The sequence below is a fragment of the Lutjanus erythropterus genome, chromosome 3 (assembly GCF_056507025.1).
Source record: "Lutjanus erythropterus isolate fLutEry1 chromosome 3, fLutEry1.hap2, whole genome shotgun sequence".
In the NCBI taxonomy this organism is placed as follows: domain Eukaryota; kingdom Metazoa; phylum Chordata; class Actinopteri; order Lutjaniformes; family Lutjanidae; genus Lutjanus; species Lutjanus erythropterus.
This window is the reverse complement of record NC_139319.1, coordinates 24,912,112-24,935,642: the sequence shown is the minus strand read 5'-3', so window position 1 is coordinate 24,935,642 and position 23,531 is coordinate 24,912,112. Positions and strand designations below refer to the sequence as shown.

Genomic DNA, 23,531 nt, shown 5'->3' with positions numbered 1-23,531 from the left:
GCCCTCTGTGCAGCTGTAGGCAGGCCATGGTGGCCGGTGTGTGCCGCTGGCATGTGCCGACTGGAACACTGGAGGTGTGTGCAGCATGCGCTTCAGTGAGGGGTGAGACAGACAGAGTGAGACTCTCCTTCTTTGTATGGTTGAAGCTGCACACACACACACACACACACACACGCACACACACACACACACACACTCCAAGTATCACACTGCCTACTTGACCTTATCAGGAATGGCCGCCCTTGTCGAGGGGAAACGCTGCACTCTCAGTTTTACTGCAGCGTCCTGTCGGAAAATGCCACACCAACAGTATGAGTATGTGTTTGACTCGGTTTATGTGTGTGTGTGTATTTGCCATGGTGACGCGACTGAAACCGTTGCAATGTAAACACACATGCAGTAGTCTATATGTCTTCACTTAGCATACATGTAATCCTATATGGCCCCATCTAGCTGCAGCCACATGTTGAAATGATTTCATTAAATCATTGTTTGCAGCGTGCGGTGCCAGAATCTCCTAATTTAGTTTGAAATCTATAATTTTACCCAGTTTTATTTATACCACGATAACATCATCAACCCTAAGAGAAACATTCTTTCTAATTGAAGGCACTGTTATCAAGATTAACATTTGGTTTTGCATTATGAGGGGTAAATGTATAAGGTTTCACGCAGCCCTTTTTACATTCTGCTGTATGCTGCGTATAAATTCTGTTCACCAAATCTAAGCCAAAAAAACCCCAAATCTATTTAAAAAATGATCATCGCAAAATGTCTTTTAAGTTGTCTTAATTGAATTCAATTCTCTAAATATTTTCAGAATATAAACTGGGACTATAACTCACTTGTGAGGTTGCAGTTATGTTTATAATTAACTGTATAAGCTGAAATTTATGCAGATAGGTCAGAGTCAGAAAGACCACACAAACCTCAAGAAAATCCTGGCTGAATAAATTTTGGCTTACTTAAAAAATATCATCATGATGAGCCCTTGATCTTATCTTTTGATGTGCTTACATTTTGAGGCCGAAACAGTCTGCCCAGACAAATCCATCGCACAAACGTGAAAGCATATTTTCAGTCTAAAATTACCCAGGTCTGCAGTCATGTCAGAAGCCCCAGCTTGCCATCAGTCCTTGTGTCTCTGGAGCTGTTTAAAGTTCGTTCGCTCTGTCTTTCCCTCTCAGCCTCATGCCACAAATGGCTTCCAGACTTTCACACATAGTAATGCTTCAGTGTGTAAACAGGCGTAATTACAAACGATGCGCAGACACACTTTTAACATCAATCTGTGCCGATGGGAGAAAGAGAGCAGAAAGAGGGGAAGTTTTTTTCCTCTTCCAGCAGGAGTAGAATGGATGAAAAGGTTTTGGAGCTGGATGGAAATGGAAGGACTGGCAGTGATGAAGCTAAGGAGGAAATTTTTAAGAAGAATAATGTGGGTCTGTTTGTGAATGCATGTGTGTGGCCTTGAATAAGTGAATAAGTGAATGAAAGGAGAAGAAAAAAAGGACACTTATTTTTTCTGTTTCATGAGAGTTTCCGAGGAAATAGTAGTTTATGTCAACTTGTCCGTAATTATTTTATATCCCTGAGGCTTGTGAGGTTACCAACCCATCACCTCCTAATGGCAGGCTGTTACTCACCGCTAGTCAGGCCTGCACACCTTACTTTTCCTCATGGCAAAAAGCTATGGAAACTTCGCTCAACCCGCAGATTTTTTTTTTTTTCTTTTCTTTTTCCTTTTTCTTTTTTAACACAGCGGACAGAAACAGCATTATTCCTGCACTGCATAAAAAGGCTCCAATGTCTCTGTTTTATGTCAAACACTGTGGTTTTGAAAAGTTTTGAAAAACATTTGATTTTTAGACAAAGCACAAACAGCTCCTGAAACATTAACCTTAAAATTATTCCAGACCATCCCGAGAGATCAGAGCACACACACACACACACACACACACACACACACACACACACACACACACACACAAAGGGAAAATAGTTCAGATCTCTTACAGTCTTTCCCTTACATCACCACAGTACTTGTCAATATGTGATTTCACACAGCAGATGTCAAAGATGAATTCCAGTCGTGACACGTCCTGACACGTTGTAACCTTCATCAGCTTTTTCTGTGTGTGTGTGTGTGTGTGTGTGTGTGTGTGTTTCCTACTCTTGTCTTACAGGATCATCTTGAACAGAATTAACAACAAAGACATGTTTAAGACAGATATATTTAATCTGACAAATTTGGCCTTCAGTTACATTTTTCCAGCATTTAAAAAAAAAATAAGTGTAGCTTTTGTCTTAATAATTAGATTTTAAGAAGTAAAATAAAATGTTGTTTCTAGGTTTCCCGTTCTTTCAGCAAATGTACAGTAAAATTGATTTATTATTATTATTATTATTATTATTATTATTGTTGTTGTTGTTACTATTATTAAACAATTAATATTTATAAATCAAACAATTTATGAACACGTATTTACAGGAAACAGCCATTTAAAAATGACTAAGACTAAAATGTCCTGAATTTTTGAAGTAAACTAAAAAATGAAAAGCTCCATCAAATTAATGCACAAGTTAAATTCTTTTCTTAAATACAGCCTCTTTGTTCCTTTATTAAAAAAAAGAAAAATCACATTTCACATATATAGATATATAGATTTTCAGGATATTAGTGCTCATTAATTCATTATATAAATTTTTAATGTGTTTCAAAATGTGTCTTTAATCTTATTTGTAAGAAATTTAAATTTTTAAACCAATGAGTTTAAACTTTAAAACCACACGTGTAATGGGTTTAGATACTTTAGTTTATGTTGGTGGTAAAATATATTAATAATGTTATATATTATAATAGGGTTAGAAAATATGGGTGCATTTAATAATATTATTTAAACCAGACCTGTCTTTGGGGTGTTTGAGCTTTTTTAAAATCAGGCTGGAAGTTTTGTGTTTTATTTTTAATTCTACTCTATTTTTTTTTAATTCAGTTTTGTCTTTTGTTAAAATCGCAATTTAACAGCAAAAAGAAAAGGTAAAACAAAAAAAAAAAACCCTCTATATTGTTACTATAATGCCAAGGGCCTGAAAGTAGAAATTTACAGCCTGCTGACTAACAACCAATGCATCCTCACCACGCAGGATGTGGCATGAAATAAAAATATGACCTGATCTTCCTGTGGAGATGTCAGTCCTCTGGCATTTATTTGCATACCTAAAATACCACTAATTCATTTTAAGGTAATTGCTTCTTAGAGCTTTTGACAACACTGTGGGAAACACGCCTAGTTACGGTTGTTAAAAGCAATTGTATGCAAATATATCCCACAGACAGAAACTAATAGTTCATTTGAATTTGCATAAAGGTGTTAGTCTATTTAAAAAATGTTGATGCAGTTATAAATCCGTAGTAAGCAAAGTAGGAGAGCTTCATTTCCAAACGCTTTTGTGCAAATGTAATTGCTTCGTTTACTCTGGAGAATGTTTGCCTTCACCGAGGTCACTCTTCACGCTGTTTTTACTTATTAGCTCCACTTGCTATTACACATTCAGCTCCTTTTGATTACAACTCGACTTTTTTGGGGGGATTTATTTTGACCCTTTTCGTTCAACGTAGGCGGACGGAAGCGAGGCTGAGAGGAGAGAGGAGCCCGTTGAAGCTCAAGTTCACTTTGTGTGCCTGCATGGGGGAAGAAAGAGGAGCACTAGAGTTGAACATGTCCACAATTTAAAGCAATTTTACTATCAAGAATGAGATGTTTTAATTTATTTTTAACGAACGTAAAAAAACAAAGAGTTAACTTAGTTTCAAACTGACGGGCGGAGGTTAACGACACCGTCCGGTAGGTAAACGGACAGAGGAAAACAGCCGTTACTTGCCAGAACTAACGTTACACCGGTGTTGGGAAGATTATAACTTAATGGTGAACATTGAGGTAGGTTTCTTCTTTTCCCTATGCAACGTTAGGGGTATTAATTGTATATTATTTTACAAATGTAGAGACGCAGGCTGCAGGCCGTTTTGAGCCAAAAGACAAACCCAGACGTTTTGGTGTGTGCCCTTAATCAACGGATTACACGGATAACTTCTTAACCAGAACCTAAAATTAGCTCATTTTCAACGGTGAGATCTACAGTCACCATGTGCCTAAAATCTGAATTTGGTGCCGTTTTAGACTGCTTATTCATTTTTAGGCCTCATCTCACATTGCTCAAGCCACCACAGTATGTTTTAAAGGGACGGTTTACCCCAAAATCAAAAACACGTTTGTTTTTTTTCTCTGATCTGTAGTGCTATTTATCCTTTTAGATAGTTTTGGTGTGAGTTGCAAAGTTGTGGAGATACTGTAGAGATGTCTGCCTTCTCTTCAATGTAATGAGAGTAGATGGCACTTGGATTGTGGTACTCAAAGTGGAAAAAAAAAAAAAAAACAACAAAAAAACTTTTAAAAAACTCAAAAGCAAGGTGTCTTTTCAGAAATCATGACGTAGTTATTGACAATAATTAGAGCCTGACTAATATATCAGTTGACTGATATTGGCTCAATACTTGCACAGCTATAACAATATGAGAAAATATATTGACTGATATGTGCCTATATGATTATTTTTTTAACAAAACATAATGCAGATTGTTTTTACTTGTTTTCTGTGCATTTTCTGTATATTTGATCTTTTTTCTGAATTCAGGTTTATTGTATGTGTGTGTGTGTGTGTGTGTTATTTGTAATTATTAAAAATACAAGTCAAAGTTCACTGTTTCAATGCCCTGACACAATACACAATTTTGGACAATAACGTTTATTGTTAAAATGTAAAATATCCTGCCTTCATTACAAATCTTTGCCTTCATTACAAATCTTTGCAAAAAAATTAGATTCTATTTTCAGTATCGGTCGGGCCCTAAAGACAGTCCACAAAACGTGTTGTAAAACTGCTCACAACTGTATGACATACTCGGCCTCGCATACATGAGAAAATGGTGCAATAGGTTAATTTGCACCAAGCACTGTTTTTTCAGTTTAATACCACCAAAACCTTGAATACAATAATTCCAGTTTTTATATGTTTCCTTTGTCTTGCGTTTTTGGCAGTTGCCCCTGCTCCAAGCTTGGCCCTGTTAATAAAACCTGAGGTGGTTTTCATTTCTCTCCTCCTGCTCTCTGAGTTGTAACCAGTCAGGGGCAGGAGGGGAGATTGTCTGTCTTGCCCAGCCTGGCGAACAAAGGTCGTCGTTTTCTGAAAGACAGAGCATGGCACGCAGAGATAAGATGAGCTCTCTTGCTCAAATTATTGTGGAGCAGATACCTAAAGACTCCAGTGGTCAAGGCCTGAAAAACCGCCTGCCATCCCTTCTGTTCGTTTTACCCTGAAGAACTCCGGGCAAACAGGAGAAACCCTCTCTAATGAGCTGAGGGAATGTGGGTTTGAAAATGTCAAAAAAAAAAGTAAAAAAAAAAAATTTGACACATTAAATAATACGGTGCCACACAGACTCATTTCTTGGCCAAAATCATAAAAGATCTTGCCTTAACTGCAAATTGTGCGCAGACCTCAAAGCCTGTGTTATGCTGTTGTGTATAATTTTGTATTTGGTCCAGTTTATGATCATAATAGGCCTGGCAGTGGATTTAACTAAGTGATTTTAAAAAGGGGGATTTTTGGAAGGATTACATATTTCATGCAAATAGTATTTGCTTAATAATATGGATTAATTTGTGGTTCCATAATAGGTTTCTGCCAGTTTTCATCCTTTTTTTTGTTATATAAAGAGTTATTAAGAGTTATGTTGCTTGAAAAATGTTGCAGAGCAGGAACTACAAAAGCAAGTGTGTTGCTAGTTTTGAATGGACAAAGGAGCGGTTTGGATTTCCCTGATATTAATCTTGGTTATTATCATTTTGCCTGTCAGTAATGGCATGATGATATTACAGGATGTGACAGTAATACTTGGCACATATCACTCCTTTTCTTTGTCTGCGGCCCATTCATCAAAAAGTCTACATCCTCTCAGTCTTTTCAAATTAGTGACAAACACACCTCTGTCATTATTCTTCAAAAACAAAAACAAACACACACACATCCTCTTTAATTCCTTCTCCTCATGTTCCTTTTGCCCATACTTTTTTCCCCCTGCTTCCGCCATCTTCTCTCATTCCCACATTTTTCACGTTTTCAGCGTGGCTGTGTGAGGCAGGCGTATGTTAGCATGAACAATCGGCACCCGGCCCGGTTTGGTCTGGTCCAGATGGGGTCTGCCCCCCTCCCGTAGCAGTAGCAGTGACGAGCCAGTCAACCAGCCAGGCAGCCAGCTAGCCAGCTAGCTACCCACCCGGGTAGCCAACCAGTCATTCACACAGCCAGTCATGTAGCCTCTCAGCCAACCTAACAGCCAGCTCGCCAGCCAGTCAGTGGACCAGCCAGTCATCCAGGCTGCGGCTCCTCTGTCACACACTGACAGAGGGAGCAGGCCAGGCTAAATCTGATGGTCCTCAGAGCCAACCAGAGGACTCTGGCCTTTGTAGGGTGTTCACACAGACAGCCTGTCCCGGTGCACAGCAGGGGGCTTCAACCCACAATCAAATGGCCAGGCCCTCAACTTTGCCACATGACAAGTTAGCTTTTTGTGGCTGCCCACCACAGAGATTCCAGTTTTGACAATGTCTCTATAATTCTTTTGAGTCCCATTGACTAATTCATGCAATTTGGACAGCATGAATGAGCAAATGTATTTTGTTTTTGTAATTTGGAAGAATGATATTTAAATGCACTCCTAATGAGAGGAATGGTCCATACATATTCCATGCATTCATCAGATTACATGGAATCGGTCGTTGGTGAGAGCCTTTGTCTGGGAGATATTTCTCCCATAGTGCGCTGGGCACAGCTTGTCCCTCTGAGGTCATGTGGGTCAGCCAATGAGGACGAGACGACGTGCTTGCCAGGGCAGCCATACAGCCCTTTGCTCCCTCACTTTCTGCCACTGTTCGGTCCCAATCATGTATCATTGTGTGCTTCACAATGCAACACGATGAAAATATGGGCAATTTAGTGGCTGCAGAGGGAAACTATAATTCATTTTTCTATTACAAAGACAAGCGTATCTGAATATGAAAGAATTAGACTAAGCTTTGTGAATTACAGAGAAGCGGCATAGCCTGTTTTAGACAGTTTTAATATCTGCTTGCCTTAGTCAACAGCTTAGCATGTATAGGCTACTTACATGAAGCTGTCCAGCACAGCATGTTTAAGCCGTCATTGTCCACTGCATCCTGTCTCTTACCCACAAAATGGGATTGCTCTCTAATTTGGTAACAGAAACTTTTAATGTGTTTCTGTGTCTGTGCTGTTGGGGCTTTTAAAGTGGACTAAGAAAAAAAAAGAGGGAGAGAAGGGGCCAGTTTGGATGTGAGAGTGCATTTTGAAACAGGAGAGCATGTTTTTGGATGGTATTTTTTGTTGAGGGGGGGTAACGGGCATTTTCTTCCCCCTCCTCTCTTTGTTTGTGTGGTAAATCCAGGAGCAGCTGCTGGTCTCAGGGTCTAGTGGGATTTTGGGCCTGTGTTTTCTCATGCCATCCCATGCCAAGGTGGTGTAACGCGAGCAGAGAGAGAGAGGGGTGTTTCTGGAGGGAGGGGTGCAGGATTGGGGGGGGTGCAGTTGGAGAGCGAGCTGGTTTGTTGGGATGGCTGTGACCATGCTGGTGACGAAGGCGATGAAGGCGGAGGGGGGCATATGAGGGCTTTAGAAGGCGGGCGCTGTCTGGATTGGATGCATGTAAAATTAATATCCTCTGGACTTTGCCTTTGCACTAGATTGGAACTTGTCTGTTTGGCTAATGACGTGCCTTCTGCCTGCACCACACACAGTCCCCGTCTCTCCCCCTCCCTCCCTCCCTCTCTCTCTCTCCACTACCAGCCACCAACCATCCACCCCCCACATCTTTGCTTCTCCCTCTGCCATCTCTCTCTTCCCTCCCTTTTCAGCGCTGGGAGCGTGCGTATTGGCTGGGCTGTTTGAGACTCGGTGCCAAATAGGTGGGCCCTCTGCATGTTGGCACAGACTCAGTCAATGGTTAGAGAAGGAAAGTGGAGAGGAAGAGAGAAAGAGAGAGACAGAGTTGGAGAGAAAGAGGGGGAAAAAAGAAGCTGCACTCGGGTTTGCCAGCGGTCGTGCACACTCTTCCAACATTGATTCGGTCCTCTTGTTTTGTTTTTTTTTTTTTCTTCTTCTCCTCCGTCCGCTCCCCCCTTGTCCAGCTCTCTCTCTCCCTCTCCGTGAGTCTTATGCAGATCCTAGAGAATTGAACCAATAGCACGCACCGCTTTGCCAAGCATTTTTTTGTTGTTTTTTCATCAAGATATTTTTTCGACATTTTTTTTTTTTGCAAACAAAGAAGCTTGTTGAAGTTTTTGACAATTTCATCCTTTTTGCTGCAATATCTGTTTTATTTTGCTTGTGCACGGCCAGCTCTTTAAAAAAAAAAAAAAAATCCTTTTTGACAGAGAGATTGCTGAACTTCTCTACACTCTCCTTCTGTTGTGCTCTTCAACAGCACCTCTCCAGCAGCTCCTGCTACAGTACCTCCTGTGTTCCTGTGCTGGTATTACACTGCGCCCCCTTGGCCTGTCTCCTCTTTCTCAGCTTTTTTCCCCCCTGCTGCTTTCATTGGACACTTTCTCAGCATCTCTTTTTGATTATTTTTTTTGTGCTTCTTTTGCTTTCTAATATACACAGCATTACTTCAGAGCATTTTGACTTGAACTATCCAGTTACTGTCCTGGTGGCGCATTTTTAAGTTTCTTTGCAATCGGCGGGGTGAATTTATGATGAGAGAGCAAAATGGTAACTACAATGTTATTCTTGTTTTATTCATATGTGATTGTTATTAGATCATTTTGAGTGCGGATGCTGTTAAATTATTTATGGACAATTATTTTATGTTTTATTTTAATAATTAGAATTTGGCATATGAGTTATCTCATATTATTTCAGTGTGGTATGCATTATATATTAGTTAATGTTGTCAGTTTGCTAAATAATTGCTAAATTTAGTTTTTTTTCCCAGATGTTGATATAGATGTTTTATAGAATTAATAATATTTTTCTAGTACACAATTGTCTATATTTATTTATTTAGGCAGTCACTTTAATGTTTACATTATTTTTTGAAGATAACCCAAACACAAGATATTTAATTTCCCTTTGTCCTGTCATACCTGTCTGTCTTTTAGTATTGTGTTGTTCAGTGTTTTGTTAAGTGTGTTCTTCAGTGTGGTGTGTGTGTTAGGTGTTTGGTAGAGAGTGTATAGCATCTTTCTCTCTCTCTCTCTCTCCCCTTCTCTCTCTCTCTGTCTCTCTCTCTCTCTGTGCCTCTCGCTCATTCTCTCCCTCCGCTCACACAGAGCAGGCGCTGCTCCTCCATGCTGCGTGCCGGTGCTAACTGCCTCTCTTCTCTCTTCCCTTCCTCACCCCCACTCCCTCTCTCCCCATCCTTCTCTCCCCCATTCTCCCCCTCTCTCTCCACTGCCTCCTCCTGCTTCCCCCCCTCCTCCCTCTCCTCCTCCACCCTCCCCCCATCTTCCTCCTCTCTCATCCAGGATGAATTCCACCCCTTCATCGAGGCCCTGCTGCCCCACGTCCGCGCCTTCGCCTACACCTGGTTCAACCTGCAGGCCCGCAAGCGCAAATACTTCAAGAAGCACGAGAAGCGCATGTCCAAGGAGGAAGAGCGCGCGGTGAAGGACGAGCTGCTGGGGGAGAAGCCAGAGATCAAGCAGAAGTGGGCCTCGCGCCTGCTGGCCAAGCTCCGCAAGGACATCCGGCCCGAGTTCCGTGAGGACTTTGTGCTCACCATCACGGGGAAAAAGCCCCCCTGCTGTGTGCTGTCCAACCCTGACCAGAAGGGCAAGATCCGTCGCATCGACTGCCTGCGCCAGGCCGACAAGGTGTGGCGGCTGGACCTGGTGATGGTCATCCTATTCAAGGGCAGCCCCCTGGAGAGCACGGACGGGGAACGGCTGGTCAAGTCACCACAGTGCACCAACCCTGGCCTGTGTGTCCAGCCGCACCACATCGGAGTGTCCGTCAAGGAGCTGGACCTCTACCTGGCCTACTTCGTCCACACGCCAGGTATGTGGCCAACTGGATGCTAGACACTAAGAGAGAGGGATGCCAACACATAAACACTTGTCATACATGTCTGTATGCATGTGTCTATAAATGTACACACACATTTGCATAATCACACACAGAGAAGCCACTTAGCAGATAAATACTTGCGTGACAAATAATTAAACAGGGAGAATGAGGGAAATAAAAATTTATCAATATATAAAGCTTAAATATAGTAAGTTTCAGAAACACACTAAAAATGTGTTTGAAATTTAGGAGAGAGTTCGGATTATAATTAAGCTGTCTAATACATTTGTATGAAAAAGTTTTTATTTCACAATATTCTGCTAAATAAATACAGAATGCGTATACCCTGACAAGCGAAAAAAACCTTTCTTGATTTTGTTTTCTTAGCAGACAACAAATAGTTTTGCTTTTTTCTTTTTTGCCTTTTTCCTTCTTTTCTTCTGTTTCTTAGTGTTTGTTTACATGACAACATAGTATCAACAATAAAAAAAAAAAGAATATGTGAGTGTGTGTCAAGGGCATTCGGCCAGCGTGGTCTGGCAAGTACACGTTCATTTTTCTGAGCAAGGCATTTGCGTCTTCATATGAGCGTGTATTTTGCGATTTTTATAGGAAGGAATTTGCATGCCTGTGTGTGTGCGCAAGTGTTTTTTTATGAGATGATCACCACTGTCAAATTGTGTGTTTTTGTGCGATGAGTGAGACTCGCTGTTTATAAGATTGTACTCAGTCTGTTGAAGTGTATGTGCCACGATAAGGCCATTGTAGCCAGGGATCGTCGTTTGGCCACAGCCCAGATTGTGTGTGTGTGTGTGTGTGTGTGTGTGTGTGTGTGTGTGTGTGTGTGTGTGTGTGTGTGTGTGTGTGTGTGTGTGAGAGGGAGAGCAGAGCCGCGAGTCTCCTGCTCTCAGGCCGCAGGCTGCTGCCGCCTTCACCGTCTGCCTGAATGCTAGCACCACGTTGGACCTGGCTGCCAAACACACACTCTCACACACAAAATGCCAGTGCTCACAGACAGCCAGTACTATTGCAGCCACCTTCACACCCATACACACACATACAAACACAGCTAAATAAAGATACACACATTTGATAACAAAAAAAAAGAAAAACAACTCTGTCATCTTTGTAGCGCACTTTCACACATAGAGCCAAACACGGTTTTAGTCACGATTGCGTACACACACCCACACAGCACACACTCTCAGCCAAGGACTATCATAGATACAGTTTGATACAGCCAAACATTGTTGTATCTCAGCCACCATCATGGATACACACACTCACACTCGGCCAAACATCGCTGTAGCCTCCAGTGCGCGTACTCCACACACACAGCCAAAACACTGGCTGTGTTGTAGTTTTTTCCCCACATTGCAAAAAAACACTGTCACAGCAACCACACACGCATACACACGAAACACATTTCACAGCCAAATCCTGCAAATACACACTGCTTCACCATTCGCTGGCTACGTATACACAAACACACGCTCATGACCTAATATTATCTCAGCTGGAATTTTCTGAAAATTTCAAACAGTGACTCAACCAGCTTCACACACATACACAGAGGCACACACACACACATATATATATATATATATATATATATATGTATGTGTGTGTGTGTGTGTGTGTGTGTGTGTGTTTATATGTATATATACACACACACAACATACTCCAGTCACTACCCAAATTCACACACTCACTCTCTGCCTAGGCAGAATTCTTATGGTAGCCGCTAACATGAGTGAAGCCAAATGCTATCACAGCCGCCCCTCAGTCTCTCTCTCTCTCTCTGTCTCTCTCTGTCTCTCTCTCTCCCTCTCTCTCTCTCTCCTTCTGTGATGCATACACACTCACACACACACACACACACAAAAAATCTCGGTCCGGGCCAAACACCTCGCACGGCCGAGCCAAACCCTGGCAGCAGCTCCAGCGTCACTCTGTTGGTCTGTCTGTGGCGGTGATAAACCATAGGTAGCGGGCAGTCCTGACGTTGACTGAGGAAATCTGTCTTACTGTTTATTTCTACCAATAAATTGTCTCTCAAATATAATTGTTTGATTTAAATGTTATTTTTTTTCACTGACTTTGTTCGTACGTTATATCTGAGACAGTGCCGCCAAAAAAAACAGAGTTTTTGTAATGACTTATTGTGGATTGTGGGTCAGTGAGCCGTGTTTTGGGATTTAGTAACATATCTGCAGAGCCTGTTTTTGCTCAGTTTATTATGAAATGTGCAGCGCTGTTTTTCTTGTAAATTATACTCTTAGACCAGTGATTCCCTAACGCTGTGTTAGACTGTACTAAATTATAGTATTATGTTTGTTTAATTTTAGCTTACTATATGTGTTCAGGAAAACAATGTTTGCAAATTAAATAGAAAAGATGTTGTCTTACCAATACATTTTTAGTTTTGAAAGGGAAATTATTATGAAAGTGTTTGGTGTTTCAATCAATATTATAAAAGCAGTTATATAGGTCTAAGTTTCTTTAGACCTAACAATTTTTTAAAACTTACAGAAAAGGCAAATCCACCCTCAGAAGTCCACTTAAAGGTGTAAATAGTTTATTTGCAGAATTATATGTGACTTTAATTAAGATACAGACTTTTTCGAAATGTTTGTAAATTGGTTGTATATGATGAGGGAGAACTACATAACAAAATGTGGAAAAATATTGAAATATTGTATTTTTATTTTTACATAAACTGTGAAACTGCACTCTCAAAATGTAGATGTTTCATTCAGTAATTTTCTCTCCCTCTTCTGACATCTTTGGCTGTCCAGTTATTAATGTGTTGCTGCATGCTCGTCACTACAGCACTTTGGTTTACAGCAGTACAGTAAAACACATGGCTGCTTGGAGGAGCTGCCCAGTGCGCTGCCCATTCATAATGTGGACTTACTGTGTGCTCCCTTTATCTTATCTGGCTAACACAGTGTGCCTTGGCACTTTTATCAGCCTCCAAAGAGCCTGAGCTCAGTTAAAGTCCTGGTTGGAGAGATGCTTTGGGGTCTACAGACAGAGACAGAGGGACAGGGGAAAACACAGAGGACAAACCACTGTTTGCAAACCTGTCATAATGTCGCCACTGTTACTACACTTGGCTCTTTTACTTTAAAGTTGTAAATTCATATTTGTGAGTAAACAGGCTTAAAGGCCTGCATTTATCTGTCACATTTATTTGTTACAGTAATGTGTGGTTGCGTTTTTTTTTGCCTTAGCCGCGCAATGAATGACAAGATGTGCTCATTGTTTGTTTTTGTTTGGTTTGCGTTTTGTCTGTCTTTAGCATCTCTGTCTTCCTCGCTCCTCTTTGATCCCGTGCACACTTTTGTTTTGTCTCCTTAAACATCGCCCTCATTGTTGCTCTCACAGAGGTAAAGCCTCTGCTGATCTCTTTTGTTTATATTGTAGGAGACAGAGAGAGAGAGAGAGGCAGAGAGAGCGCGTTGGAAAGGAGAAGAGGCTGCGATAGTGATTGTTCTGTTTGGCAGCGCCCGAGCCCCGTTGGTGTGGGAAGAAGAGAAAGACGTCTTGTGTTTTGTTTATGACAGAGTGGCAAAAGCTGCCACGGGGAATCTCTGGGCTTGCCGTCAGGCTTTCTCAGGCTGTTCTGCAGCCAGCCAGCCTTTGAGATCCTCTCTGTTACGGAGCATAACACACTGCAGCCGTAACAGAACAAACCACGCTGCCACAATACACAACCTTCTCCCCTGTTTTTCAGGCACCTCAGATAAAGAGCAACAAACCAGACAGAGCAACGTGTCTTTGAATGTTGCACTATTGAACTGAAAAACTGGCAGAGAATAGATGAGACGGGGAGAGTGGTTGTGGTGCAGCAAAGTACAGTGAGAGGTGCATTATTTTTAGTGTTTTATTAACAGTGAGTGATTGGTATCATAATGGAGACAGTGAGTGACTGGTATTATAATGAGAGAGTGGCCCTTGGCCCGGAAGAGGCAAAGGTCTGCCAGAGCACCACACACTGGCAGCGTCCCTTTGATAACCCATGAATGGAGTGTGTTGGATAGGCTTAGTTCACAGTCCTAGTTTATAGATATAATTCTCACTTCTGTTAGTCTGACTACTGCATAAGTGGGTCCACTTGTACACCATCATTTAGCTGCTTCTCATAGTGTTCAGCAGACTATTTGATTTATAGCCTTTGTGATGTTTTAGCTTGCACTCAGCACATTTCTGATTTATTCAATGCTGGAAAAATAGAAGATTAAAAAAAAAAAAACAAAACAAAAAAAACATTTGTGAGGTCCAAAGTTAGCTCAGTGCACTTAGTCATATTTTGGACCTCTTTCTTACTGCTTTCTTTTTTTTTTTTTTTTTTTTTTACTTTTCTTTCTTTTGTGCGCCATAAGTGTGATCATGAAAAGATGTTTCAAATGTGTTTCCAATCAAAAGTGCAGTACAGGAAATTTGCAGTCACTCCGAGGGAGGTGTGAAATGTGCTCGCCGTGCCATTTCTGCCATGACCGCTCCACACTCCCCGCTCCACGGTGCCAGATCCCGCCTCCCTCTCGCTATAGCAATAGTAATGCCTTGGACGACGCTGTGAGAAAGCCCAGAGAAACCCTAGTGCTGTGGCCAGCCCCCCGGCCAGCTCACTGACCACAGGAAGGATTCACAAATAAAAACTCCACTTGTGTTCATCACTGAGGAAAACTCCCCGAGTATTGTGGATTTATGGGGGGAAACAACACATGTGGGAGAAAGAAGGGGGAAAGTAGGAATAGGAGAGTGAAAGAGAGAAAAAGAGAAGCATTCTGACAGACTGTCATGGTTGACATGATGAATAGCTCACATTGTGCTAAAAGTTGATGCTATGATGGATTCCACAGGTTCCCGAAGCTCCGTGCCGCAGTATTTCTTTCTTTCCTGTGAAAATAATCTGTTGTTAATTACTTCCTGGATCTCTTCTCTGGCTCCCATGACATCACAAGGGTTGAGTGGACTGTCCTTGTGTGTAAGTGTTTTTGTTTGTGTCTGTGTGTGTGTGTGTGTGTGTGTGCACACAGCTCAGGATGACCCTCAGCGGTGAAGTAAGCACTGAGTTTTGATTAAATGAAATCTTGACACTGAGGGAGTCGGTCGGGTCTGAGGCTTTTATATTGTGTGTGGTGGGAACAGGGCCCACGCCGGCTAAGAAAAGCCCTCCACATGCAGAGCGGCTTTGGCATCAGTTAATGTTCGCTGATGGCTCTTGTTTAGCCAGGCCTGCGTCTTCTTTTGCATGTCCCTGTCTCTCTGTCTGGCGTCAGGGGCACGTCGAGGTGGCTACATATCAAATCTGAAGGGTTAAGACAGAGGGAGAGCCCCGTCACATTAGAGAGACAGAGTGAGAGGGAGTCTTCTCACACTATTCTTGGCTACGGAAAAAAGTCTGTGTATTTGGATAGCTAATGGTATCGGCCTAGCCAAAGCCCTGTTGTGTGCTCATTCGCTCCAAAACATGCACACACACACACACACACACACACACACACACACACACACACACACACACACACACACACACACACACACACACAGACGCAAGGCTAACACTGGGGTGTCACACGCACATAGAGTGGTCCAAAACCGCAGGGTCTGCATTTATCTCATGAGACCATGATGACACGAGAAGACTCGAGGGAAAATAAAAAAAAACATGAGAAAGACAAGTCAAAGACAATGTTGTTATGTTTGGTCTCCCATTAAATTGACCAGTGAAAACTGGCATGCTCCGTGATACGGTGCCTTTGTCCTAGAAACAGCTCTCTGCTTATTTGGTTTTTACATAACGATCATAAGCCTCAGTTTCTTTGGCTCTGCCTGACTCGGGAGAGAGAAAAACCCCTGAAAATTTCTGGTCTACCCGCATCTGTTTCCTTTGTGTGAAGAGTTTTAGCACTGGGAGATATGAGGTAAACAGATTATTCCAGTGAAATCAGGAGGCCATCATCGTGGTGGAACAGACAAATGAGGCAGTTTGTGCTATTTGGCTCTCTTTATCAGTTTTCCTCTGATCCCCTCTTTCTTTTTGAATGAACTCAGCTGTCAGATTTTTTTTTCCTGTTTCTCCTCAGGAATCCCTTTCCTTTGTAAAGGCAATGCAGGTAGAAAAGCAGAAGAATTGACAGACATTTTTCAGCTTTGTGTTCTGCGGTTCTGCATGATGGAACACAGAAATCTTATACCGCTGTCAAATTAAATATTACACATGTTTTCTTCATTACTAATGGTGCAAACTTTTTTTCCTTTGTGGTATTCTACTTCACTACAGCATTTATCATTTTGAATTAAAGCTACCTTGTTTACATTGTAATTTATATTTCCACAAAGTAAAGGATACATTGATCAGTGTAAAATATAAAGTTCCCATTTTTTAATCCATATGTAGGGCCACATAATCTGTTAAAATTAATTTGCTGAATATAGAAATCAAGTTTTTTTTTTTTTACTGTTATTAAAATAATAATAATAATGCAATAAATTATTATGTGATCTATGGAATGCTATTTATATAAATCCCTAGCAATTTTTCATTTTGTCTAAAGGAAAAAGGGTGTTTTACACACTGCTGAACCCAGTCTAATACCTACTGTTAAGATTTAATTACACATTAAAACACATTAACGATTGTCAAATAAAAATGGGTGTAGGCTAAGCTAAGCACGCAGTGATAAAAACTGCATTCTTCACTTGAGCTGAGTGGGCTTTTTTACGTTTTTTATTTGGAAAAAAACCTAGAGAGAGCAAGAAAAGGGGGGAAAGAAGGGGAGAGAAAGGAGGAGAAGAAAAGACAAGAAAGAGGTTATTGAGAAAAGAGAGAGTCAGAAGCAGCGAGGGGGTGGTATTGTCTGTATTAATACTGTGTCTTCCCAGTGCCGGGTCTCTTTTCAGGCTTTTGTAGCGGCGCCAACCATGAAATGTGTCTGTCCCCAAAAACCATATACCCACTCAGGAGGGTTTCCCGACCTCAGAGAGACAGAGAGGAGGAGGAGAAGGAGGAGGAGAAGGAGCAGGAGAAAGAGTGCAGTGGCCAATGCTCACTATCAGGCAGGCCAGCCAGAAAGGAGGGAGAGCCAGGGAACATGGCTTATTCACCGGACTGCACTCACAGCGAGGCCCTGGCATCGGCTGCTAAGTCTGGCTAACAACGCTATTCAGCACCACACAGCCATAGTCATGCTAGAATGGGAGCCACAATACTGCATTTTAAATCCAAAGCACCATTACTTTTCTTTTTGTTGTTTTTATTCATTTTTTTCCCCCCATAGTTGTTTTCTGTAAGAAGTTTTTTTTTTGCTTAATAAAAGTTAGGTCAATACTGATTTAGAAAACAAACAAACAAAAAAAAAATTTAAAACCCCTTTTCATTTTATTTTGCACATGTGGGTTGAAGAATAAAGAAATTATTATGTGGGCGAGTTTAACGCTGATGTTCAGAAAGTGAGAGGAGTTGAGAGGAGTTGTGTCGGCGGCCGTTTTTGGCACGATGCTATCTCTCTGTATGGAAGACGCCAAATTTTCATACGCAGTCCCTGCCAACCTCCTCCCTCTGATCCTCGCTTTCTTCTCTTTTCTTTTCTTTCTTTCACTTGTTCCCCTTTTCTTTTATTCCTCTTTAGGGTTCAAATGAATGCCCTCCCCTAGCCTCATTAGCACCCTGGACTCCTGTTTGCAGCTACAGAAAAATGTATAATAACTTGTAAGCACAAACATTTTAGCACTCAATAGAACCATTATCCTTGTTTTTCATGAAAGCAGGCCATCATGGGGCTGTGGGCCGTGACTGTGAGTTTTTTTTTTTCTTTTTCAATTCTCTGATGTTTCTTTCATTTAGTATGCAAAGATGTTTTGCCACCAGCCATTCAGTTGATATATCTAAAGACTGGCATCCTGCCTTTTTTTAATGGTATAGATTTCATATTTAATTACAGGTGTTTTTTTTTTTGTAAAATATTTTCAGTAGAAAAATTAGTATATATGCTTTAAGGCTTCATTGGAGTTCAATTTCTCTGTTGTTTTGTCTAAATGTATTACCTTTACACTTAGACTTTTTTTTAAATTAATTTTCAGAACATTTCATTTTACCACTGCTTAAGTTTCGGCACTTTTTTCCTGGTTAAAATTTTCCACACCATAGATTTTCTATGTAGTGGTTCGGTTAAAAATGTCGGAGCTGTTTCGCAGCAGGCCACTCGCTCTTCTTGAGAGACAACCTTCATGAGGGTGTCATTTGGTGTTCATTACACCGTGAGAAGGAGAGCAGTTTAGAGAAGATGGAAAGTGGGGTGGGGGGCGAATGAGCGAGCTAGCTGAGAAGCACAACAGAATGCAGAGAATCAAATTTGGCATGCGTCTGTGTAAGCGAGTAAGCTTCAAATCAGTTTGGACACAGATCTAGGACACTAGACGGAGAGAAGAAAGCAGGATGAAACGGGATAGGGAACGACATGGGATTGAGAGGGGGGGATAGTGTGTATATGTGTATGTGTGTTTAGGCGACGGGGGGGTGTAGTTAAGTAGAGGATGAGATGGAGGGGGTTGGTGGGTGAGGTTGAGGGGGTGAGGAGGGTGTGGGGAGGGGGGTGTTTGGTAGAGTGTCCCTCAATGACGACTTGAAAAACAGGCCGGTAAATAAATGGAGTGGCAGTAAACAAGGCTCGGCGCTTCATCAAAAGACTCCATTCATCTGTGAACAGGAGAGTCTCTCTTTTCTCCGAGGAGACAGAGAAAGGAACCCACTGACGCTGACGAGAGAACGGCGCTTGTTTAGATAACAGGATGAGTTTGGAGTGGAATGGCGTTAGTGTGTGCGGGTTCGCTCGTGTTTGTGTGAATTTGAGGGGGTGCGGAGCAGGTGGGAGGTGGACATAGTCTTAACGAGTGGGGTAAGGTGGGGGTAGAGATAGTGTGTTTTGTTTGTTCTTTATCACTAGCGTGGATTCAGGGAAGGATTGTGTTCTTGGGGTTAGAACTGTGGGACAGGCCGATGACAGTGTGCGTTTGTGTGTCTAGTATAAAGCCGTGTAGGGGGTGGTGCGCTTTTGGCAGAGGCTTGCGTGTGTGTATGCACAGGCGTACATGTGTGTGAGAGTGCATATGTGCATATGTCTCTATCTGCTCATTATACATGGTTATTTTTTCCAGACCGAGTGCTATGCTCTATTTTGCATGATTTACAGTCTTATGAGCCAAGCAGCAGGTCTTTTTTTATGAGAGACAGAAAGAGTTTGGAAAGAGCAGAGTGTTGGGGTCTCAGGGACACTGCGGTGAACCGGCCACAGCAAGGTGCTGTGCATCACTCTTTGCTTCAGCTGTTCATAATTCAGCCCATCAGCCTGTTGGCCAACGGAGCCAGGTGTAAACTAAGTTCTAAAAAGTCCTTTTGCACATTCCATCATGCAAACTTTTTAATTAAGAGGAAGCAGAATTTATGAATGTAGAGATCAGGGTTAAGTCACCTCCAACCACTTAGAGAATTCTGACTGAAAGAGCATGACAGAGAAGTGTCTTTCAAGAGCTTTAATTTATCTCATGTTTAATTGTGCCACACTTTAGTGTGAATGTTAACAATTCCTTTTTAATTTGCTTCTGATCGTTTCAGAGCACATCTTGATGTCGCAGTGGCCTTGTGGCGTAAGATATGAGATGTGTTGTCTGTCACTTTAACTCGACTGATCAGAATAGGAGAAGACATACATTAATTATGTCACTCACATTGCCAAGAGACTCTTTTAAAGGCCCTTTGTGTAGGTTATCAGCAGCATCCAGCACACATACTCTCTCAATTTCTCTGTTGCCGCTTGTCTTTTATAGGTTATCAATGATGTAATTTTAAAGTCTGTCCATTAATAAATCTTTATCCAAACAGGTTATAAAGGAGTCAATTCTTTAGAACCACGGGATTGATTGTAATGTTGCCATAGCACTCAGGAACCCCCCTTTCCACCTCTCTATCCTCTGTCTTGCCACCCCAAAGTCCCCCTCCCTAGCCCACCGCCTGTTCCCCTCACGTTTATTGGACCCAAATTTGGCTGGCACCATGGCAACCAAGGCTCCCAGGGAACCTTGCCTGGGTAGAATCCAAGGTGCCTCCAGGGTGGCACTGGCTGGCGTTGTCTGCGTCAACGGGCTGTCGCCGCGGCAGGTTGCTACGACAAGGCCAGCCTGGCTCTGGCCTGCCACGGCCGCGTTGGGAGTGCTAGCTCGCTAACCTCTGTTAACTAACTACCAGCTAACATGACCTGCCATATCCGGTGTCATTAGCCACCGCTTCCACTGCTGCAGGCCTCGGCAACTGCAGCACAGGGGAAAGCAGAGGAAGCGTTTCACCAGTACGCATATTGATGTGGCATGGCTGGGTGCCCAGTGCTGCCTCCCACATGAGAGAACGCAGGAGAGAGGGAGAGACGAGAGGGAGAAAGACAGCACAGAGATGCATTTTCGATGTATAATATATGAGCGTATATGTTTTTTTGAACAATGCCTTTCTCCTGTGGTGTGTAAATATTCAGCTGCACACATTCGGCGCTGCATGTCTTGCCAAAACGTGTATGATATTTAAATGCATGATTATGATGTGTACAGCACTGTGCATCTGTTGAGGCAATATGGTTTTATGACCAGAACCATCAGTGTGAAGGAGAGATGAAATTCATTCACGAGGGGTTGTTGTTTTATTGTATTTTTCTTCATAATACTTTTTTCTCCACAAAGTGTGTGTGGGTGTGCTTGTGTGTGAGTGCATGGCTTCCAGTGTGAAAGTGAATGTATGGTCATCTGCTTCACCCTGTTTAATTGCAAACAAAGCAAGCAGGTGACACACAGAGTCCTCATACTTAATGTGATGATTATGTTAGTGTGATCCAGATTGTATGCTAAATAGAAAGGACACTTGTTTGTATTTATTTGCACTTTCTCTGGATACCATAGAAATCCTGCAACACTTTGGGCGTATTATTTCATTGCATGGATTGGCACCTGGAGCCCGTGCGTCCACCCACTGTTCCACACACACACACACACACACACATACACAGCTGAGACCTGCGTAGTCCCTTTCTCTGGGGTAGGCTGGTATAGTGGGGATCCATGTGGTGTTCCTCCTTACCTCAGCTGTCTCCAGCTGGGCTTTCCTGCTGTGGCACAGTAAACATAGGAGACTGGAGCTGTAGGGTCCTGCTGATTTAGAGCATCTTCACACTGTGTCTTTCCAATTTACACTGCCCTCCCTGGCAATTGACAATTTGCCAAAAATATCAGCACTTTGGAGAAAGCTGTACATAGTGTCTATAGTTAGGCAGAGTACAGTGCTTTTGATAATCTTTGGCAAGGGTGTAATTTTGTCTTGGAAGGTGGTGGGGACGTAAGGGCTCATTCAGGATTTTAAATGGTTATATATACAATATATATGCAGTTGTAGGCAATGAAATGGGAGGATCAGTATGAGGTCACAGTAGATGATAACAGTAGGTTGGGGAAAAAAACTGTTTAAGGGTGCATCAGAGGGGCATAGCCTAGCCTACCACAGTTAACAATGCAGATATAAACTACAAAACAACATTGATAGCACAAGTAACAGTCATCATCACATCCACTGCTAACAATATCCAATATCAATGCCCTAAATTATGACAAAATAGAAACCAATGAAAGAATAACTTTAATTTTCACTAAAGTTAATGAATCAACTTTACCTTTACATTGTTAAAGTACTGCAGATATCCCCAGCACCCTCAGTGTAAATGACACCTATGCTCTTTAGCACACATAATCTGGAGACCAGCTCTTTTGCATTAGACACCAGTAGGGAGTTGGCGTTATATCAGTAGGTGCTGTAGGAGAATGCTATGGTCCATCCAGCCTTAATGAAAAATAAACGCAGCACACCTCCAGGAGCTAAAAGTGGTGCTTGACAGTGTGAATGAAATGCTAAAAAAGTGTATGACTCACATTTTCATAATATCAAAACATCATGCAGTCAAGGCAGCAGGCAGACTGCTGCTCTGTAGTGGAGCCTGACGAAAAGTCTGCTGCTGTCTGTACAGTACATTCCAGATCTTAACTGCACAAAGGGTGGGTAGGGCAACACATTGACTCTGCAGGGAAGGAATGGATATCTCATCACCCTACTTTCTTAAACTATGAGTCAGTGTTCGTAATTGGTCATGTGCCAATCACTGCAGCAGTAGGTGTCCACTTGATGAAAGTAGCAGTGTACAAGTTGCCTGAGTTTGGGTTCAGATAGCAAGAAACTTTGCAGAGCGGTTTATGGACAGTTGAGTTGCAACCTGGTATTGTGTGCGTCTCCCTGATAGTTCAGTCTCGTCCATTTTCAACCACTCCTTTGACTTTTTTTCTCTTTGTAAGGACAAAGTCAGTGTTTCTTCCTCGCTCCTAAGTGAGTTCAGCCTGTGGCAGGGAGACAGTGGATTCGTCATGCGAGGTGTGTAAGGAGATATGGTGTGTGATCCATGACGGTGCTGGCGGGAGTGTGCACGCTCAGCGCTGCCAGCTAGTGTAAAGAGGCCAGAGGTAGAAAGTTGAACAGAGGGAGAAAAGTTTGAAACTACGTTGTTTGAGACTGCGTAAACAGGAGATGGAGCGTTATTAAGTTGCTCCATCCTTGTTTGTTTCTTTTTTCCTCTAGTCTCTCCCTGTGTTCCTCTTGACCTGAAATTGGGGGTTAGATTGAGGATAGTGACGGACTAATGAGCCCCCTTTCCTGCAATTACCCTCCTCTCTCCTATTCTCTCTGTCTCTCTCTATTTCCCTCACCCTCTCATATTCTCTGTTTAGCTTTGTCTGTTCGTCTTGTTCATTTTCTCTTTTCATCATTCTGTTTCCCTCTCTCCCTCTCTTTCTCCTTTTTTTTTGCTGTCACCCTCTTAAAGAGTAGTGGTAAATCAAGGTGGCACTTCATCTTTAAAAGCAACATGATGGTCAATTAGAGTAATCTGGTCCTAATTTGTGGTAGATTGCTATCAGAGATGTTGGATGGAAATGCTGCTTGTTAATAAAGAAAAAATGCAGAGCTGTGCTCCCTTTCTCTTTGTTCCCTCCTTTGTTTTCATTTGATTGGGGTTTTTATTTTTGGCCTTCTCTCCAGTTTGGTTCAAAATAGTTCTCTTTTTTCATCATTTCTTCTCTCTTCAGTGCTATCCAAATCACATTTTCTTATAATCAAAAGTACATTTTTTTATTATATTTAATGAGGTTTGGAAAATGTATTTGACTTTATACTCTACATGTATGAGTCTCGGTTCTTGGCATATTGGCAGTGAATCCTGGTATATAGGCTAATTCTTTCTTTCCAGTCACTCACTTTGTGGTCTCAGCTGTCTCTTAACCACAAGAGGACTTTTGTA

At 42.0% G+C, this 23,531-nt stretch overlaps 1 protein-coding gene across 13 annotated transcripts in view; it reads left to right on the top strand.

Annotated features, from left to right (window-relative positions):
• Positions 1-23,531, top strand: part of LOC146330097 (nuclear factor 1 X-type-like) — a 133,951-nt gene that overhangs the window by 36,243 nt on the left and 74,177 nt on the right. For 11 of the 13 annotated variants that reach the window (XM_084715565.1, XM_084715561.1, XM_084715563.1 and 8 more), the window contains one exon: positions 9,606-10,137. In XM_084715565.1, the coding sequence (XP_084571691.1) occupies positions 9,606-10,137 (532 nt within the window). Of the gene's footprint in view, positions 1-8,024; positions 8,851-9,413; positions 10,138-23,531 lie in introns of those variants that run through there. The other 2 variants (XM_084715562.1, XM_084715557.1) reach the window with 2 other exon arrangements.